The sequence below is a fragment of the Pollicipes pollicipes genome, unplaced genomic scaffold, assembly GCF_011947565.3.
Source record: "Pollicipes pollicipes isolate AB1234 unplaced genomic scaffold, Ppol_2.1 Scaffold_4740;HRSCAF=5597_pilon_pilon_pilon, whole genome shotgun sequence".
Classification (NCBI taxonomy): domain Eukaryota; kingdom Metazoa; phylum Arthropoda; class Thecostraca; order Pollicipedomorpha; family Pollicipedidae; genus Pollicipes; species Pollicipes pollicipes.
In genome coordinates, this window is record NW_023596545.1 from 13,499,653 (window position 1) to 13,519,940 (window position 20,288).

Here is a 20,288-nt window from a genome sequence, read left to right on the forward strand (position 1 = left end):
CGTGGGTGTCCAGTCGCGTGCAGCAGGCTGGAGCGTCAGCTAGGCCGATGTCTGACTTCGCATACGAGCCAGCTTTGGGCTGCCGGGTGTTGATGCCCGATCGGTTAGCTATCACCTAGAAAAGCACTCGCGGAGAAAGTTAAAAACAGATAGATCTTTTGGGGGGGGTAATCAGACATTAGCTCAGTAAAAAGAGTAACAGTATCACTTCACACTTGCGGACGTTGCCGCTTCCCATCTGGGCGCAGCGCTCTCAGCTTTAAAGATGTCGCATTTCACAGCTGTTTTGAAAACGAGCCGGGCTTCAATCATTAATCGTCCGGCAATGTCGGGTAGCCTCTCGCACGTGCCGTCGTCGGACCGCAGACGGCAGCACCACTCACCCCGGCGCTGGTGGCAAGAGCTGAAATTCTACGTGGCCACTGCAGGTGGAGGAGCTGCGGCAGCGTCTGGAGGAAAAGAACCGTACCATCGATAAAAAGACACAATCGGCGCTGCAGGTTTCCCAGGAGCGGAACCGGCTGAGTGGAGAGCTCAACGAGGTGCGCGACCACCTGGACATCAAGGAACGCAAGATCAACGTCCTGCAACGGAAGGTACTGTCACTGGCGGCAGTGGGGAGAAGCATGATCCCTCGGCCCATCCGAGTGTTGTGGCTGGCGGAAGCGCCGAGCCCACTCATCCTTACTGAGTTAAGCACTCCTTCTGAGTAAGACTCAGTCCCCGACATCCCTCACAGACGAATGTGCTCCCGTCGAAGCACGTCGTATTCGGACGTCAAGAAAGCGGGGATCCAGGCATGCGATGAACTTGCGGAGGTGCGGGAGACACGTGCGTCCGGTGAAGGGGCTGGCACCAATACATGAGCCAACCATGGTCTTTGGTCGGTATCTGGTTTTTAGCCTCGTGATCTTCTGACCGAACGACCTATCTCTAAGTCGGCACCCGCAATACAGCCCGCCCAGCAGGTTATGTGGTGGGGGAAGCCCAGTTCACCAACTGTATATAGATAGCGCAAAATTTCTTAAAAGTAACCATGCAGTTTTCGCTCTTTCGAAGGAAGTCCAGTCGATCTGGTAGGTGCTGCATTCTGTTTTTATTCTGCCGACAGATGATTTCAAAATTATGGGATTACTTGTGCTCAGCATGGGACTGACGACGCGTTAGCCCCTTTTGTAGTCGACCCTTTTGCGAACCAATGGGTAAAGGTTGTGAATGGTCTGGCCATGTTGAAGGGAATGCTGCACATTTTTACGGGGGTTTGAGCTGAAATGGTCACTTAGAAAATAATTTGGTGCTGTTTACAATCCTGCCCGTTTAAACACCTGAAACTTTCTAGTCATAAGCCATACGCCTACGAAGTGGTGCAGACTATTTTGAGGCTATTCATGCCTGCATGACGCCACAGCAACGTCACTTAAATTTTGTCATCCCATAGGTCACGCGGCGTTCTAAGTCGGGAATAATACCGTTGTCCAGCTTCTCGGAACACGCGTCTGTGAGCACAGTTTTCAGACACAGTGGACAGCAATTCGCGTTCAATTAATGACGAGCAAGCCGTGCAGTCTCGTCACGTTTTGTGCTACATGGTATGAGAAGGTGGACAAAATTGCTAGTTATGAAGGAAGTATGACTCGCAATCGAATAAACGAAGAAGAACTCCATGTCCGAGTATGTGAATACACGTAAACTTCCTCAACTCACGAATAAATACGCAAGAACCTCACGAGAATGGCTAAGACACGAGCGAATAACGATATTTGGCTCAGCAAACACTTCTAAAACCGCGTTGCTATCTCTTGGCGAGTTTGAAATGCTTCTAATTAAACTTGGGACGCAATTTCGCACGTCTATTTCGACAGCGTATTAACGTCACGCAAACGTTCCGTGTTGCAATCAAATAATGATGTATTTAGGAGCATATTTACTAAATAGATACGTTTCGTTGTCTGGAGCAGTACTTTCACTTAAAAGCATAATAAAAGGTATCAGTTAAGTTATTTCATCATATCTGATGTTTCAACTCCTTCAAATACGGAGCATTCACTTCAACAGAGATGCGTGTCTCTTGTGCACTTGGTGTAACACTGCTCAACTTTACCTTTTCCACCGGAACCCAAAGATCTGGGTTGGCGCTCTGTGCGCTTCCCCATTCGGTCAGTGAATGCTTTAATGCAATATGCGGGCGATACCAATTCATAGGTTAACCAGGCACAACAAATTGTGCGAGGGTTGTTCAATGTATGTCCATGTCCAATGTATTATTCAATGTCCAATGTATGAATAATAACATTATATTGATCCTCGCCCTGGTTCGCCGCTTTTCGTAACGCTCGCTGATGGGGGATCGATGTGTCCCCCTGCTGTTTCCACATCAATAGAGGAAGACCTTAGTCAAAAACACCACGGATTAGTCTCAACAAGATCTCGCGATTGGTAATGAATTGTAAGGTGCTAGCTCATTATTTGACCCCATTATGCCATTTAAAAGGCAACATTTTCCAGAAAACTACACTCTTCATGTTTGCGAGCTCATATGTTGGAAACCATGCCATAAAGTGACATGAAAGCTAATCAGACGTGTTTCCTGTTCAGTTCTGATTGTAATGGTATGTAGCCTGTTGTGTTTGGAGCATGAATATAAGGGGTCGATGCCCCTTATCACTGTTTCTGCTTGGCGTTTCTGAAGTCACCAAGATGGACCCTGCCGAAAAACACCAGCAAATTGTTTCAACGTGGCCCACGATCGGTGTTAATTCTTATGTTGGTAGATAGATAACTGACTTCATTACGCCAGGTAAAAGGTCGAATTTTCATGAAAAGCGCACTTTTCCGGCTTAACAACATCATACACACGACATTATGCTTCGTGGAGACACAAAACCTATACAGACGTATTCTTTGTTTAATTTCGTGTACAACGGCACACACGCTGTGGGCATGCATTTATGACATATGGCCCCGTTAATGTAACAGTGTCGGCCCGCCGCTTGCATTCCGCGACATCGTCGGTTACCGCTCAGCGGCCCCGCCGCCCGTATATCGCCGCGCAGTGTTCCTGGAAGAACCATCGCTGCCCCGAAACCAGAAGAGCCAGGGACACAGTGTTGGTGTCACAACATGTGGAATAGATACGCCATAGGTTGCTTAAACCCTGGCTGTCATTACACGACATGCCTGTGAGGTGTTCTCAAAGATCTTAGGGAGTCGCATCGGCCCTTACCCCCCTCCCCCTGTCCTTGTCAGAGCGAGGGTTAAGCATATAGAATAATTGTCCAGACAACAGGCCACCTCCATAGTACCACAAAGCGCACCACACGGGTTCATGAACAGCACCACAGCATATACAATCGACCATACGTTTTGAGATCATCGAGGACGGACCTGATTCGGAGTGATTCGCATCGAGCGCAGGCTTGATTCGGAGTGATTCGCATCGAGCGCAGGCCTGATTCGGAGTGATTCGCATCGAGCGCAGGCTTGATTCGGAGTGATTCGCATCGAGCGCAGGCTTGATTCGGAGTGATTCGCATCGAGCGCAGGCCTGATTCGGAGTGATCCGCATTTACCTTCTTGCGCTTCATGTCAGTGTCATCTGCGCCATGCTCCGTGTTTCATGTGTGTCATCTGCGCCATGCTCCGTGTTTCATGTGTGTCATCTGCGCCATGCTCCGTGTTTCATGTGTGTCATTTGCCGCATTTTGCCTCTGGTCATCAAGGTCCATGTGAGATACGTTTTCTAAAAGTGTTAAGCCGTCTTTGATTGATCTGAAATGCCTAAATGAACCTATTTCCATTTTCCAACTGCCCCGAATCGGTTCCTCACACTGCAGTTCATTACATCCGTCTCGATTTATCTTGTCACCTTTCCTTTTCTATGGACACCAATCACGACCTCTGTACCTCCTTGCATGTTTTTCGCCACGTCTGTCTTTCCTCTAACTTTGTCCGTCAAATCGCATCTTGGTTCCGAAGTGTCGGATTTTTATCGACAATCTTCCAACGATGCCGTCTTTGAGCCCGTAACACCGTTAACCATGTCGTTTCTGCTCTAACGCTGCTCGGGAAGGTGGAGAACCTGGAGGAGCTTTTGTGCGAGAAGGACTCGCAGGTGGACATGGCGCGCTCGCGGCTGACGGCCGTTCAGGCGCACCACACCTCCTCCGAGGGCGCGCTCAGCTCGCTCGAGGACGCCGTTGGCGACCGCGACAAACAAATCTCGCAGCTGCGCGAGCAGCGCGACCGTGCCGAGCAGGAGCGCGCAAAGGAGAGCGAGCACCACGAGCGACAGCAGGCCGAGCTGAAGCTGAAGCTGCACGCCCAGGAGACGGAGCTGGAGAAGCTGCAGGTGCGGCTGGAGCGGGCGCAGGCGGAGAAGGCGCGGCTCGAGAGCCGGCTGGAGGCGTCGCAGTCGGAGCTGGGTTCCGCCAGCGCTGAGTTGGGCCGCCTGCAGGGCGACGCTGGCAGCCGGAGCTCCGAAATCGATTCGGCCCGGCAGGCGACCATCAGGCTGAACATGGATGTGGACCGGCTACGCGCCGAGAACGAGCGGCTGCGCCTCGAGGTGGAGCGGGAACGAGAGCGGGCGGGCCGCGAGCGTCAGGGGGAGCGTGACGGGCTCGACTGGGAGCGCTCCACCACGCCTGTATTCCGCCCGCAGCGCGAGCGCCAGCTGAGCGGCAGCCTGGCCTCCTCTCTGGAGATCGAGCGGCTGCAGGAGAGGCTGCACAAGGCTCAAGCCGAGCTACGCGGCGCACAGACAGAGCTACGCATGTACCAGAGCGACAGCGAGCGACTGCAGGTGGAGGCGGAGCAGCTGCAGGAGAAGGTGGACAAGCTGTCCGGCGAGGTGTATCGACTAAAGACGTGCCTGGAGAGCGCCCAGTCGGAGAAGGAGCAGCTGCAACAGGAGCACGATCGCGCACAGGTGGTCCTGGCACGCACCATGGCAGACAAGGAGCGCTTGCAGGACGAGGCTGGTGAGCTGCGAGAGGAGCTCGAGCGGCAGAAACAGACGCTGAGCCGTGCCCAGATCTCACAGGAGAAGACACACGGCGAGCTGACCAAGGCGCGGCTGGAGCTAGACCAGCTGCAGACGAAGCTGGACCGCACGGCCGCCGACCTCAGACGGGTGAGTGGCTGCTAGTAGAGAGCCGTGCAGGCTGCGTACAGTACGCGATGATTTTCTCGTTGAAGTGTCTCACCCTTGACTATCACTGCCGAAAAGGCACTACCATTGCATGGTTGTCGCCAAAAAAAATTTCCACAAAAGAGATATATTCCAAGTCCATATTCCAGATATATTCCAAGAAATATATTCCAAGTCAAGTCCAAACCTCGCACTCATTGTCGGAGACCGTGTGTTAGGCCCTGTTATGGCATTGTCCTTACCGTTACGCTGTATTTCATAGGTGCAAATGGACAAAGAAAAGGTCTCTTATGAAGTGGAGACCTTGCGAATGCAGGTGGACAAAGCTCTTGGTCATTCGACGAGGACTCAAAAGGAAAAGGAAAATATTCAGGTTGAACTCGACAAGCTAAGGGACAAGCACGATAAAGCCCAGGTAAGCGTATGCACTGCCACCTTACATTCGCTCTCATTCGCAACTGCGACACGTTTAAACTTATTGTTCTTTTCCCAGGTTGACGGGACGGTACGAAGTCGACGGGGCGTGGGACGGGTGGGAGGCACAAGGCCATGCTTCCTCCCCCTGAGACGATTGGCTTCCTAACTGGTGTATCATATTGTCATCGAAGATTTGTTACGATTGGGCGGGAGCACCGGATGATACCTGGCCCGCTGCGAATGAGCAAAGCCACCGGAGGATACCTGGCCCGCTGCCACTGGGCGGGGCATCGGATGATACCAGACCCGCTGCGACTGGACGGGGAACCGGATGATACCAGACCCGCTGTGACTGGGCGGGGCCATTCGATGATACCTGACCCGCCACGAGGCAGGCCGTCACCAGAGGGTCGCGTCGTCACACCCGCCCGATACTGCGGGAAACTCCGGATGATACCAGACCCGCTGTGACTAGGCGGGGTCATTCGATGATACCTGACCCGCCACGAAGGCAGGCCGTCGCCAGAGGGTCGCGTCGTCACACCCGCCCGATACTGCGGGAAACTTGTCTAGCCTCAGGCGGCGTACCTCAGTGTAATATTAATGTGCGAGTTCAGATCATGTGCTTTTCGTTGATAAAACCTTCCTCGAATGTCTACATGGCACGACTTTGCGCTGAATAGGGCTTGGGCGAATTTGACATGAATGGTTCAGGCACATGTCATGGGCGCGGAAACATTTCCGTCTCTACGAGCGTCAGTGTGAGCCGGGGCGGCTGACGGGGTCCGTGCGGCAGGCCATTAACCCAGCGTCTGGCGCCTGAAGGGCCACAGCCGTTCTGTGCCGGCGGCACAGACGGACATTGTTTAAACCGTTACAATTGCCCTGCTCCGCTGCCAGGTCACCAGCAGGTCTTGTCACGCGCTGCTGTCAACTGACCAGCAGGTCTTGTTATGCGCTGCTGTCAGCTGACCAGCTGCTCTTGTCAAGCACTGCTGTCGGGCAGGTCTTATCACGCGCTGTTGTCAGCTCAGCAGCGGGTCTTCTCAAGCACTGTTCTTAGCTCACCAGCGGTTCTTGTCAAGCACTGCCGTCAGCTGATCGTTTACATTGCTTCATCTGATATCACAAGCTCCTGAGCATGAACTACTGAACGTAGCAGGCCCATTCCATTAGGGGGAGATTACCGCAGGATTACAAAAGCTCGTAACATCAGACAGGGCTCGTGTGGTTCTAGTGCTTTATGGATAGGGACTGTCTAAATCCGTAGACTATCGGGTTGAGCCGAGAAGACGCGCTGAGGCACGCTTCTGAGCTACGTGATCTGCATGCCGCCAGAGAGCCAATTGCATTTCCAGTAGTGGGATTCGAGAGCTGGCGTAGGCGGTCGTTGCCGCCGGGCCTTGACGCCTCTGGGCTGTCGGGTGTGGGGGGAGGCGGCGAGAGTGGGTGGTATGTTGGCGGGCGCGGGGAGGGGAGTGAGGGCGGGCTCACCGGGGCTGACGCGGGCCGACGTGACCCACAGGGTCAGCTGGCGCGGCTCACCAAGGAGAAGGAGGCAGCGGAGACGGAGCGGGCCCGCCTGGCGGAGCGACAGGAGCTGGCGCAGGTGCAGCAGGCCAAGACACTGCGGGACCGCGATACTGCAATCGCCGAGCTTGATCTGCTCAGAGAGAAGATTGACAAGAGCGCCGCCCTGATACAGAAGCTACAGGTGCGATGCTGCGGTTGCCGGTGTTGGAGATCTGCTACCCATCGTGCTTGTCCCAAAAAGAGGGTGTCATGTTTTTTTATCGTCGGAGTTTGATTGTACATCCGCATGTTCTGGTTTCGTGCCACTGTGTCGGATTGTGACTGGTCGTGGTCCCGAAATATGGTCCTTTAGATGCGATGCATTCACTTCCAACCTAATGCTTGTTGGCAGGATGATTTCCTGCGGTTTAAATTTAAATATTTTTGACAAACAAATAGCGCTAATTTTACCTCAGCATTGTTATACTTGCGTGGATGAAGTGAGCAGACGAATATTTGGATCAACGGGTATGTGATGAACATCTTTAACGCGCGCCCGGATGGCCGGCTAGATACACTTCGCTCGGGTGGAAGGGGGGAGGGCGGTCATTTTGACCCCTCCCGAGATCTCGGAAGCTAATAGAGCTAGAGACACAAAGTTTACAGGGTGTGCTGACGTGAACTCACTTAGGTCAAAGTTTTAGGCTTCTAGGTCATGACCTTCGGGTCAAATAATGTCAAACAAGGTCAAATTCCAGGTTGGTCTCCAAAATGCCCCATAACCTAGATAAGCTGTTTCTAAGCAAAAGGCCACATGCTCAGTTAAGCTAGGTGAACTTGTTTGGCCTCTCGAAGGTCATAATGACCAAAATCATACAAGACTGCTGTGAGTTTTGCACTTGAAACAGCGATGAGGACTACGCCAGGCAGTATCCTCCTTAAAAAATGCTGACCTGGGTCATTTCAGGTCAATGACCTATTCTGACCTCCGAGAAGTCATGGAAGATGCACAATGCGGTTCCTGCTATTAATAAATTCGAAATGAGCACCAGAAACCATCCTATATGGAGTAATAAAGCAGGTTGGTTTTGACCTTGGTCTGACCTTTATACCTGACTTTAGGTGAACGCAATTTGCTCTTCAATATTTGTGTTGCCTAAGAAAGCATTTCAGAGATGAATGGCTTCGTATAACACTCCATTGTTGCATCAAATTAAACGATTCCCTAGAAATTGACTTCGCTGAAGCTATGGCCTGGCTTTGACCTGCCATAGGCCAGCGACCTTACAAGGTACATATAAATTTGTGCTGTCAAACGATCTGTTATTCAGTTGTCTACAGCTATGCAAAATTTGGCGCGGCTGCGCCGCGCCGTTCGGAACCCATTGTGGAAAAACTTTTGGGGCCAATTTGACCTCCACCGGAGCGCGTGTTGAAATAGCGTCACACAGCACGCTTCTGTTATTAAACACATATGCTCATTGAAATCTCATGTCCTGGCAATAGAAGTTTTGTATTTTTGTGTTTGTTTTTTAGTGTTTCAGCTTCGCTCGACATTTGTTGCGTATTCAGCGTTCTTATCTCGTTCAAAATCATTTCCACACAATGTCGTGGAGCTGACGAAGCTGTGGGGTGTCTGAACATTTCAGCTCGAGAGAGAAGACAAGTGCTCTGAGATAGACCTACTGCGAGACAAGCTCGACAAAAGTCAGCTGCTCATCTCCAGCGTTCAGGAAGAGAAAGACACACTGCAAAGAGAGCACGGGCATCTGGCGGAGAAACATGACAGGTATTGTTCTCACATCAGTTAACAGGCTTTGAGCTACTTGCGTAAGTTATTCAGGGCATTAGCGAGGAACATCATTCACATAGATAAGACGGAAGTAATTCTCCTATTCTTCGGAGAAAAACCACGAAAATGGAGATATAGATGGATTGATATTTTGGCAGCATGCCTTTATCGAAACAACGGCAGATTTCTGCTATTGTTTCAATGAAGGCATGCTGCAAAAATATTAACCCATCTATATCTCCATTCTCCTCTTTTTCCCCGAGCAATAAGGTTATTACTACTGTCTTATCTATGTGGCTTTGAGCTACAGGTTGTCTGACGTTATTAGTTGTTATTCTGAAAATACCCAGCCCACTATATCGCAGAAGGTATTGGTTTGAATGTGATATAAGGCATTCATCAGTCTATACTGTGAATAAACTTCAAGGTTCAAGAAAATGGCCATGGTCATGAATGAGCGAGGAGGAGAAACATTATACTCACAAATCGAAGGCTCGTGAACGGCAAGGCATGCGAAATCCGCGGAGACTCCGGCAGTAAAAGATACTTAACAACTGTCAGCCCTCTTGTCGTCCTTTTACACGATACACGGTAACACGGTAAGGGCTGCTGTAGAAGTACATGACAGCAGAATGATCTGGATATCCGTGCCGGGTATACAGGCATGCGTGTGCCACGAGCTTCCGTACAGTCATTCAAGCCAACCTGTTCTTGCATCCAACACATATCACCGTGGTAAGAGCTGCCCAAAACAGAGACTAAGCCGAAGGGTTGCGAGACCCAGTTACTACATATGGCTGGAAAATAAGTAATTAGAGGCAGGCGGTGGTCCAAAGGACTGGACGGCTATTAGCTAAACGCACGTTTTCTAAAAAAAGAACCCTAAACTTTCACGCAGTTGTTTCTGGGTTATGCCTGACAACTGTTGCCCTCGGAACATGATTTTGCTGCAGATTACACTCTGCTGACCCTGCTGCAAGACGGACCAGGCAGGTCAGTGGATGGTTAAAGTGGGTTCATGTTGGCCCAATTGGAAGTGTACAATAATGTATCTCTCGCCGTCTCTATTTGCCAATTTGGCTGTTCCGGTTCTTTGAAAGGTAAATGCAATGTCCTGTGCAATCTCACATTATCACTTATAAATGGGACCCGAAGTCGAATCCAGCAGCGGTTTTTAGAAGGCATATTCGGACAATTCACAGGTACATAGACAGTGTGGCGTCAATCATGATTTTGGACTACAAGTGACAGGTGTTTGACTGCAGTGGATTATAACATAGTCATTCGTATCTAAGCTCGTCACCGGTAAGTGATGTGTAATGTGTTTTATCCCAGAGCTCAATTCAGAAGCACTGGGGGAGGGGGGAGAGTTTGAGTGCTCGGCTGTCAACATGGACGAGGGAAAATGAGTTTGGAAGTAATGCAATCTTACTAGACGTAGTTATTAAAACTGTCCGACAACAACATACGTGCACGTGTCGCACTGAATATACACAAATGGTAAAGTTGCGTGCTTAGACAAGAAGCGTGACAATCAGATTGGAAGAAGCAATGCATTGATTGCTTTTTGATCCGCCATTGAGCGATATGGCTACGGATTTCTTCCTGCGAGCCTCTGCCATCATCATTATATTCTTGCGATCCCCTGGCATCAGCAATGGTTTGTTTTAACACGCGCCCGGCTGGCCGGTTGGATACCCTTCGCTCGCATGGGGGTCAGTTTGACCTCCCTGAGATCTCTGGAAGTAAGGCAGCTAAATACACCAGATTCACAGAGTGTATTGCCCTTTACGTGAACTCGCTTAGGTGAATGCTCGAGGTTTCTAGGTCGTGACTTTCGGGTCAAATAAGGGCGAACAAGGTCAGACTCCAGGTTTGTCTCCAAAGTGCCTCCAGAACCTAAATGTTGTTCTAAGCAAAAGGTTACATGTTCATTTAAAGGCAGTGGCCTTGTTGAACTTCTGAGGGTCATGGCGACCAAAATCATACAAGGCTGCTTTGAGTTTTGCATTTGAATCAGCGATATGGTTTACGCTAGACAGTATATCCCTGAACACAAAATGTTGATCTGGGTTATTTTAGATCATTGACCCATTCTGATATTTAAGAAGTTCATAGCAGATGTATAATGCGATTCCTGCTATCAATAAATTCGAAATGAGCACCAGAAGCTATCCCATACAGCAAACCCTAGAGTATTAAAACAAGTTTGTTTTAACTTTTGGTCTGACCTTCATCCTTGACCTTAGGTCAACGTAAGCTGCTGATCCAATATTTGTGTTGCCTTTAGAAAGTACCTCAGAGATGTATGGCTTCGTCTAGCACTCCGTCGTTGTATCAAACCGAACGATTCCCTAGAAATTGGCTTTCACTGAATCCATGTTCTGACTTGAACTTGCCTTGCGTCAGCGACCTGGCAAGGTACATCTAAATTTTTAATACCAAAAAAATTGTTATTCAATGGTCTATGGTGATGAAAAACTTGGCGTGGCTACACCGCATCGTCGGAACGCTGTCCCGGGAAAACCTTTGGGGGGTCAAATGACTCCACCCGGGCCCGTGTCATGGGTGTATCCCGCACGCATCAAGGAACAAGGCCGGTTTCGAGCAATATGGACGGAAAGAAGGTACTTTTTCACAAAGGTTTTATACCTCTTGTTGTGACTGCTAGTGCGAAGTGTCGTCATCGCAACATGCTCTTGCTCACCTAGCAAATCGGAAAAGAGAGCGATCAGGTAGCATAGGCAATGGAGGGCTTTGAGCGCCTTAGTCTGCTAGCTGACTTCTGGACATCGGCAATACGTCGTTACCGAGCAAATGCGAGTGGTCATAAAATGTACTCCCTTGTTTACCATTCTGACATCTGCCGCTGTCAACAGGAACAGACAGAAAATTGCTAACATTGTTTGCGATGTAAAGCGCTCGGTTTTCAACCGTCGTAACAACGCTAGCATGAACACAATAAGACCTACTCATGTTTTTACCCGCGTTTAATGATAACTGATTCCGCAATTGACGTATAGGAACCGTTTTTTGTCGAAATTCCAGTTCCTAACTGTGCTTTGGATTTCTCATCATGTCCAAGCAATATAAGCATAGCGGTTTGAAAAGCATCATGCGGTGGTGAAATTTTCCTCACAACGGTGCACTGCCGTTTCCGCGATTGACATAAAAACGGCAAACGGCTGGTGTGGAGAGTGTGACATTTCACACAAGTGCTTGGGCTCTCTTTGATTAAGCAATCATTGAGCTCTGCTAAACACCAAACATTGTGAACTCTGCTTGATCCACTTGATCCACCTCTCAGTGTGGCATTGACGTGTTGGTGCGAACGCATCGTGAGCGCTTATTTTGACATTTTGTGGCAGCTTGTGCTCCAGAGCACATCCCTTGTTTGTTTGAGCTCTTGGACGATCTGTTGAGCAGATCTCGAGGCGTCAGCGAGGGGTCCTATGGCCCCCACCTCCGCATCGAATTTAAGCGAAGTTAACCGCATGAAAATTAGTCTGATGAGCATCATAAGGGGCCCGCCTCCAATGGCCGTGAACACTAATTGCCTCTGAGGGTTCCCGTTTTCAATATGACGTCTTAGCGACATTAATGCATGCATGCACGTCTAAGAGGCATTCGTCATCAGCTCGACTAATCACTATCACGTCTTAGAGGCATTCGTCACCAGCTCCCAGGTTTTACGCTAGAGCTGCTCAGGTGTTGTCCATCTCCCATAAGTCTCCCTGACTTCCGCCCAAGCGTTACCAGCTTGAAGTGTCCCTCAGTATATCCCCGACTTTGTCTAGGTATGGCCGTCTTCTAGAGCCTTGCTGACACGGTGTCGGTGACTCCAGCCCCTTCCATGGCCCCGCCGGCGGTACCGCCATGTCTCGTATGGTCCCTGAAGCCGCCACCTGTGCCACCAGATCTGATATATTCCCTGAGCCCGCCGACGGTGCCGCAAGGCGTGGTCTGTTCCCTGAAGTTGCCACCGGGACCACCAGGTCTGGTATGTTCCCTGAAGCCGCCACCAGTGCTGCAAGACCTGGTCTGTTCTCTGAAGCCGCCGCCGGTGCCGCATGGTCTGATATGTTCCCTGACTCCAGCACCGGTGCCGGCAGGTCTCAAGGCGAGGTGCAGCGTCTGCAGGCGCGACTGGAGACTGCGCAGGCCGAGCAGGATCGGCTGCAGGCGGACGGCGAGAAGGCACATCTGCTGCTCGCCAAGATGCGCGACGAGCAGCGGCGCGCCCAGCAGGAGCTGGAGAAGCTACAGGAGCTGTACGATCGCAGCGCCGTACAGTTTATGCGCATGAAGGACAGCGAGCAACGCTGCCGCGACGAGACGGAACGCTTCACAGCCGAGGCGGAGCGGCTGCGAGACAAGTACGAGCGCACGCAGATGGAGGCCAAGAAACTGGCCAACGAGCGCGACCAGCTGTGCGAGGACGTGGAGAAGCTGACGTTCGACGTGGAGCGCGCTAAGGCGCAAAACCAGAAGCTGCAGGCGACGCAGGAGTGCAGCAACGAGGAGACAGCGCGACTGCAGGTGGAGGTGGACAAGGCGCACGAGAAGTTGGAGCGCAGCCAGGGCGAGTTGCGCAGGGCGCAAGCTGAGCGCGACAAGGCGCAGGCGGAGGCGGACACGTTCCAGGCGGAGATCGAACGCTACCTGGTGCGCATGGGCAAGTACCAGGATACTCAAGACCGCAGTCGCGAAGAGCAGGAGCGCACCAAATTCGAGCTGGAGCGGCTACGTGAGCGGCTGGAGAAGGCGCAGATGGAGTTAGAGACGGAGCACCTCATGAAGGAGCGGTTCGAGCAGGACGCCACAAAGCTGCGCCTTGAGCTGGACCAACTGGAGTCACATCAGGGCCTGGCCATGTCCGATGATGGCAAATCCCGGATCCAAGCGGAGGTGCTTCAGGGCGAGTTGGATCGCATGCGCGACAGACATGATGCATGCCAGATGGAAGTTAGGAAACTGCGCCACCAAAACGAGAAGCGCCACGAGGAGATCTTGATCCTGCAGAAAGAGCTTGACAAGTACGAGAACAATTCGGCCAGAGCCACATCCGAGAAGGAGCAGGGCCAGGGCGAGTTGGACCGGCTCAAGCTGGAGCTGGAGCGCGTGCGAGTGCGCCATGAGAAGACACAGGCGGAGGTGACGCGGCAGGAGCAGCGGATGGCGCAGCTGGAGTCGGAAAACGCGCGCCTCCGCGACGGGCTGCAGCAGACGCAGGCTGGCGCTGAGCGGCGGCACGCCGCGCAAGGCGAGCACAAAGGTGAGGCAGATATGGCGGGCGTTGAGCACCCGCGCGGTAGTTTGGACAGAGCGCAGGCTGAACTCAAACGAGCGGTAGATCAAAAGCGGGTGGCGGACGCGGAGGCGGCACGTCTCGTCCGCGAGCTCGAACACTCGCAGCAGCGGCTCGCCCGGTACCGTAACAGCACTGAGGCGGCCAAGGCCGAGTTCGAGAAGATGGTGGCCGAGATCGAGTCGATGCACAGCCGGCTGGAGTGGACGGCGGCCGAGCTGCGCGCCGCCGAGCAGGCACGAGCCGAGCTGCAGCAGCGGCTCGACTCGAGTCATGCCGGCGGCGAGCAGGCCGAGCAGCGCGTGTTCGTGTTCCAGCAGCAACTGGCAGCGGCCTGTGGCGAGCTGGAGAGTGCGCAGACGGAGAGGCGCGCTGCCGAACAGCGCGCCACCCGGCTGCAAGAGGAGATAGCGGGGGTGGCTCAGCGCGCGGACGAGGTGGCCGCTGAACGAGATAATCTAGGCATACAGTTGGAGCAAACGCAGCAGGCCATGACCGAGATGCGGCAGCGACTGGAGGCAACAGGGCGCTGCCTAGAAACGGCGCGTGCGGAGGCCAGCGAACGCGATGCACGCACGCGCGAGGAGCAAGAGGGACAGGTACGGGAGCTGCGTCATCAGTTGGCACAGGCGCAGGCACGAGGTGGAGGAGGCCCGGCGTGGCCAGAAAACGGAGCTGCAAGTGGCACCCAGCGAAGGCGACGACTCGAATGTGGCGGAGTTGGCGCGGGCCAGTGCTGCCTTGGAGCGGGTCCGCGCCGATCAGGCCGGACGGGTGGTGGAACAGCAGGGCAAGCGGTCACGGCGAGGCTGGGCTTCTGCAGCGAGCCGGAAGCCAGGGCCGAGAGACGGACAACGAGCTGGCGCGAGATCTCCAACAGCAGCGATGGGAGCTGGAGCAACAGCGGCGGCAACTGGCGCAGCAGCAGGACGCGTTGGAGGCGCGGCAGCAGCAGCTGGATGCCGCAATGCAGGGCGATGATTCTGAGGCACAGAAGCTGCGTGCTGAGCTGGAGCGATCCAAGAGCGACATGCAGAATGCACGCGTGGAGCGCGAACGACTGCAGTCGCAGCTGGAAATTCTGGTGCAGGAATTACAGAGGAGCCAGGTCAGCGCGAAATACGCCGCGGCTCCGGGTGTTCGTCCGCTCGCGCGAACCATCCGCGCGGCCTCCGTTCACTGTGCCTGAATGTGCAGCGAGCGTCGCCGCCGCCGCCTCGCACCCGCGTGGTTCCGTACCTAGCGGTCGATGTTCACTGTTTGATTGTTCAGCCTACGCAATGTTACAGCAATGGATTGGCGTATTTGGTCGATTCTGAACTTTGGTAAGCATTACCGGTAACGTTTTAGCTATCATTTCGTTGGATTTTATATGTCGTATGCATCCAATATGCTGTGAATTTCAATGCCTGCATTGCCTGATATTTTCAAAGCTTATTATGTTCATATTATCGCTGAGTTTTGGTCAACTGTCATTGTTTGATCTGCAATTGTGCTGCTTTGGACAGAAAAGCAGATGTGATGTCAGTATCAGTTGTTTTCGTACCTTATTCTACGTTTTACATGAGAGCCTTGCCGTGGATGATTGTATATTTGTGCAAGAAAACGCGCTCTAAATATGCATGACTTAGTCGTTGCAGCTTGCCTGCTCGCTAGTTCAGGTTTGCCTTTGTTAGTTACCTTTTTTGCTGATGTAGTAGCTTCTCTGTGCGTGTAATTTATTGACGAGTCACCAGCACAAACACACGAGATGTTTGTCTGGTGATAGTTTGACGTTTGAATGTGCGTGTACCAGAGCGACCAAAAATGATCGTGCAAATATCCGTCAAAACCGGTTTTCCACGCCTTGATAAGTTTGTAGGCTGGTCATGAATGATTTAGAAAGATGACATTTGAGACCGTAGAGCACGAGGCATTTCAAGTCATGGGCATTAGCCATGTTAGCATGTAAAAAGGCAGGACTTCTTAAGATAGCGTTCTGCTATAATTTTCCGGGAGCGGGACTACATGTTTAGTGCAGCCACATATGACATACCAATTGCATAATATAAGTATTTTAAAATTGTCTAATATCATACAGTGTATTATCACTCCTAGAATAAGCTTTGCAACCAAAACAAGTCTAGAACTGAACTGTTATATTTTTCGTTTGGTCCTGAGCAGTACCCCGATAGATTTATTGGATTTTCGTACTTATGCACGGCATTGATGCATGGCATGCATAGTATCGTGTTTGGCGGTGAACAAATGAACACTAAGCGCATTTTTGGCAATGTTGAGGACTTATTGCACCTGTTCATGCTTTATTTATACTGGCGTCTCACCGTTCCCCCTGGTTACTGTGTTACGCGTAACATTCCCAAACGTGACGTCTGCTTGGCTCCTAATTAAGCTATAGATGTAACTGAAAAACGTGGGTGCTCATTGTCATGGCAGGAATTCAATGATACGTGCCTGAAAGGTTTTAGTTTTGTTGTCAAATATTTTCGCACCATTTGCTACCACCTTAAGTGTAACGCTAAGCCCCATTCCACCTCCATGCGTGACGTAATTGATGGACATGTTATTGATGGAGACTCGTTGACCAGTAGATGGCCGCAATGTCCTAAGAGGCATCACAAATGTTCCTCGCCACCATCGGGCTGGTATAAAAGGTATAGGCCGGTGCTTCACTGACCACTAAGAATACATCATTGGCACCAGCAGTTACATGTTAGTTTGAAGCAATGGCACTTTGAAACAATTTAGGGAATCTACCTAGATTCAAACCAAACACCCTCAATGTCACACGTTTGTATGCAAGCCATGCTGATGGCATTACATCACGCCGGCTCATTTTGTTGATATGAATGCATCAGAACGAAGACAACATGGTAGCGTTATTTTCTTGTTATGATGACTTTATGAAAATGTTAACACTGAATATATATCATGATGACTTTATGGAAATGTTAACACTGAATACGCAAAAACGCAAAATTGCAATGGTTTGCGCCCCACGCACTTGAATGCTAACTTGTTAAATCGGCTACGATGAAACTGCTGATTTCGTAATTGATCGAGCCATGTGAAACCGGTTTTGTCGGTGCTTTTTAAGTGCGAGGAAAGCCTAAATTTCGGGTCGTGCTCATGTGTGCTCATCACTAAATGCTTACTAGTCACACTGCATACGTGCCTGGAATGTAACTTGTAATCGCTTTCTGTGAGTATTGCTAGAACATCAGTGGTCGTTCACGTTACATTCGACATTCCATGCCTTGTGATGACCCGTGTAAGGTTTCGTGCGTCCCTCCGCCGATGTCGTTTATATGTTATGTGCGGGAGAAATACCCACACACGGCCAATCTTCCCCTACACTGAACAGGTATCTCCCAGCCCCAATCACAGCTGTTCTTGTCACATACTAGTCCCGTCGAGCGTAATACATCGCAGCCAATTCGTTGCACATTTTGGTGTTCTCTTTGTGCATGCAAGGATAAAATACCCTAAACATAACTGAAAAAGGTTAGTACATAAACAGTTAAGATCGGTGACGTGATTTGATCTGACCCATTCTATTTTTTTAAAAGGCCCCGAACGCCCGCGCTCCTCTGTCGGTCACTTGTGACGTCACGATTGCTTGTGACGTCACCCTTGGTAACTCGCTACGCCCGTGACGCAGCTGGACCTGCGGGAAGCCCAACAGAAGTTGTCGACTGGGCGCGCCGACGACGACACCAGTGCACCACGGCGCCTGAAACAGCAACTGCAACCGACACGGCAGCAGGAGCAGCAGCTGCAGCAGCAGACGCTCGAGCTGGCGGAAACCTCCCGGCAGCTGGAGGAGCGCGGCCAGCAGCTGCAGCTGCTTCAAGCGCGCGTCGAGCAGTTACAGGAAGAAGCGAATCAGGTAGGCTGACTCTGATGAGTCGGGGTACACTCAAAAGCTGACCCGCACTGTCCTGTAAAGCATACTAACAGGACAACCACAACCGCAGCGGAGGATGTGAGTGGAGGTCTGACCCAGTACCAGTAAATGCAATACGATTAGACGTTATTCGCAATGCTTATGTCGGTGATGCTGGTGTGCACGGTAAAGTACTGACTTCCGGGCTGATGAAGAAACTGCTGATCATTGGTAGCACTGACCCGTTTTTATATGCCAGCGATATGCTAGTGACGGTGCGTTTGCCCCAGCTGGTGAGTGGAGTCACCAGCTGGGGCACCACTGACTCCGTGTCTGTCGTCGAGTGGCCGGTGAGCTGGGACGGCTGACTCCGTGTATGTCGTCGAGTGGCCACTAGCTGGGATGGCTGACTCCGTGTCTGTTATCGAGTGGCCAGTAGGCTGGGACGGCTGACTCCGTGTCTGTCGTCGAGTGGCCAGTGAGCTAGGACGGCTGACTCCATGTCTGTCGTCGAGTGGCCAGTGAGCTGGGTCGGCTGACTCCGTGTCTGTCGTCGAGTGGTCAGTGGGCTGGGACGGCTGGCTCCGTATCTGTCGTCGAGTGGTCGGTTGGCTGGGACGGCTGACTCCGCGTCTGTCGTCGAGTGGCCAGTGAGCTAGGACGGCTGACTCCATGTCTGTCGTCGAGTGGCCAGTGGGCTGGGACGGCTGACTCCGTGTCTGTCGTCGAGTGGCCAGTGGGCTGGGACGGCTGACCCCGTGTCTGTCGTCGAGTGGCCAGTGGGCTGGGACGGCTGACTCCGTGTCTGTCGTCGAGTGGCCAGTGGGCTGGGACGGCTGACTCCGTGTCTGTCGTCGAGTGGCCAGTGGGCTGGGACGACTGAAACCGTGTCTGTCGTCGAGTGGCCAGTGGGCTGGGACGGCTGACTCCGTGTCTGGGGCCACAGCCTCCCCGTGAGCGGGAGCCGGCGGCGGCGGACGCCCAGCTGACGGCGCTGCGGGCGGAGCTGGACCAGCTGCGGCAGGAGCTCAGCAGGGCGCAGAGCGAGTCGGAGCGCCTGCTAAACCTCATGCACACGTCGCAGGAAGAGCAGCTGGCCAAAGACTGTACCATCAAGGAGCTGCGGGAGTGAGTCGACGGCAATCGTGTGATGGCAATGACACCATTGCTACATTGCGAGGTGCTTGACCACCTTACGTGTCTACTGCTATGTGGGGCTTGCCTCGGCTTATAGGTATCCCAATACTTTTGTTCTAAATTTAAATAATCTAGTCCAGTGCTAGAGTTGCATAAGCGCATAAGACTATCAGCAATGTTCACGCTTTTTGCCATGCGATTTGTGCACGGCTACGACGCCAAACCCCACCATCACGGAGCTGAACCGAACTTCGGGTTAGAATTACGTGTTTCAGTCGTGTGCATAGCTCTCCGTCTCGGTTGCCCTGTGTAAAACCGTACTAAAAGCCACAACGCCGTGTTGCCGCCAGCGCGCTGAAGGAGGCTCGCGGTCAGTCGCCGATGCCGCCTCGGTCGGCTACTTCATCGCGAGCCTCCACCCCTGCTGCCAGTCCGCAGCCCAAGGTATCCGGTGTTGTCTGCTCGGGTGTGGCCGGGGAGAGCCGGCGCTGACACCGCCCGATACTCCGTTCAGGCTAACGCCCGCGCATGTGACAGGTCCTTGGTGGACGGTGTCTAAAGCTTCAGTGGGCTGCTTTTGTTTGAGGTTCTCTGGCTTTCCGCGTCAATGGAGCTTTCCTCTGTGAACGTTTCCAGGTAACGAATGTTCAATGGGCCGAAACGTCTAGTTTAGATCGTGTTCAAGTGTTGCCTGTGCCTTATGACGTGTTTCGAGTGCGCTCGTCTGCCCGGCTGGTGCCTGCATGTGACTAACACGCTGTTCTCCTTCTCTTTGTCCCTCCCTCCCTGCCTCTTCCGCCCGGCCACCGTGCGTTGCCTGCTATACCGCACCGCCTTTCTGTTGTGTTCTTCGTATTATGCTGTGTTCGCCGTCCGTTTGCTTGTGTTCGGCGCGTGTTCTGTTGGCACAGCTGCCCGGTCTGCTGCCAGGCTCCGCCGGCAGCGCCGCCAGTGCCGCCGCCAACGCCGCCGAAAACGTAGCCGGGAACGCCGCCCACGCCTCCAAGGCTGTCGGCGGCTTCCTCAAAAGCCTCTTCTAACGGCGCGCAGACGCTAGCCGTGTGTGACACGTGACTCGTGCGTGAGT

At 52.4% G+C, this 20,288-nt stretch overlaps 1 protein-coding gene across 1 annotated transcript in view; it reads left to right on the plus strand.

The window, feature by feature from the left end:
* Positions 1-19,141, plus strand: part of LOC119098523 (ELKS/Rab6-interacting/CAST family member 1) — a 43,452-nt gene extending 24,311 nt beyond the window's left edge. The window contains exons 7-14 of the mRNA XM_037221478.1: positions 429-596; positions 4,070-5,131; positions 5,412-5,564; positions 7,092-7,280; positions 8,728-8,867; positions 12,983-14,145; positions 17,840-18,067; positions 19,011-19,141. Of these exons, the coding sequence (XP_037077373.1) occupies positions 429-596; positions 4,070-5,131; positions 5,412-5,564; positions 7,092-7,280; positions 8,728-8,867; positions 12,983-14,145; positions 17,840-18,067; positions 19,011-19,021 (3,114 nt within the window). The 3' untranslated portion in view covers positions 19,022-19,141. The remainder of the gene's footprint in view (positions 1-428; positions 597-4,069; positions 5,132-5,411; positions 5,565-7,091; positions 7,281-8,727; positions 8,868-12,982; positions 14,146-17,839; positions 18,068-19,010) is intronic.
* The last annotated feature ends 1,147 nt before the right edge of the window (positions 19,142-20,288 follow it).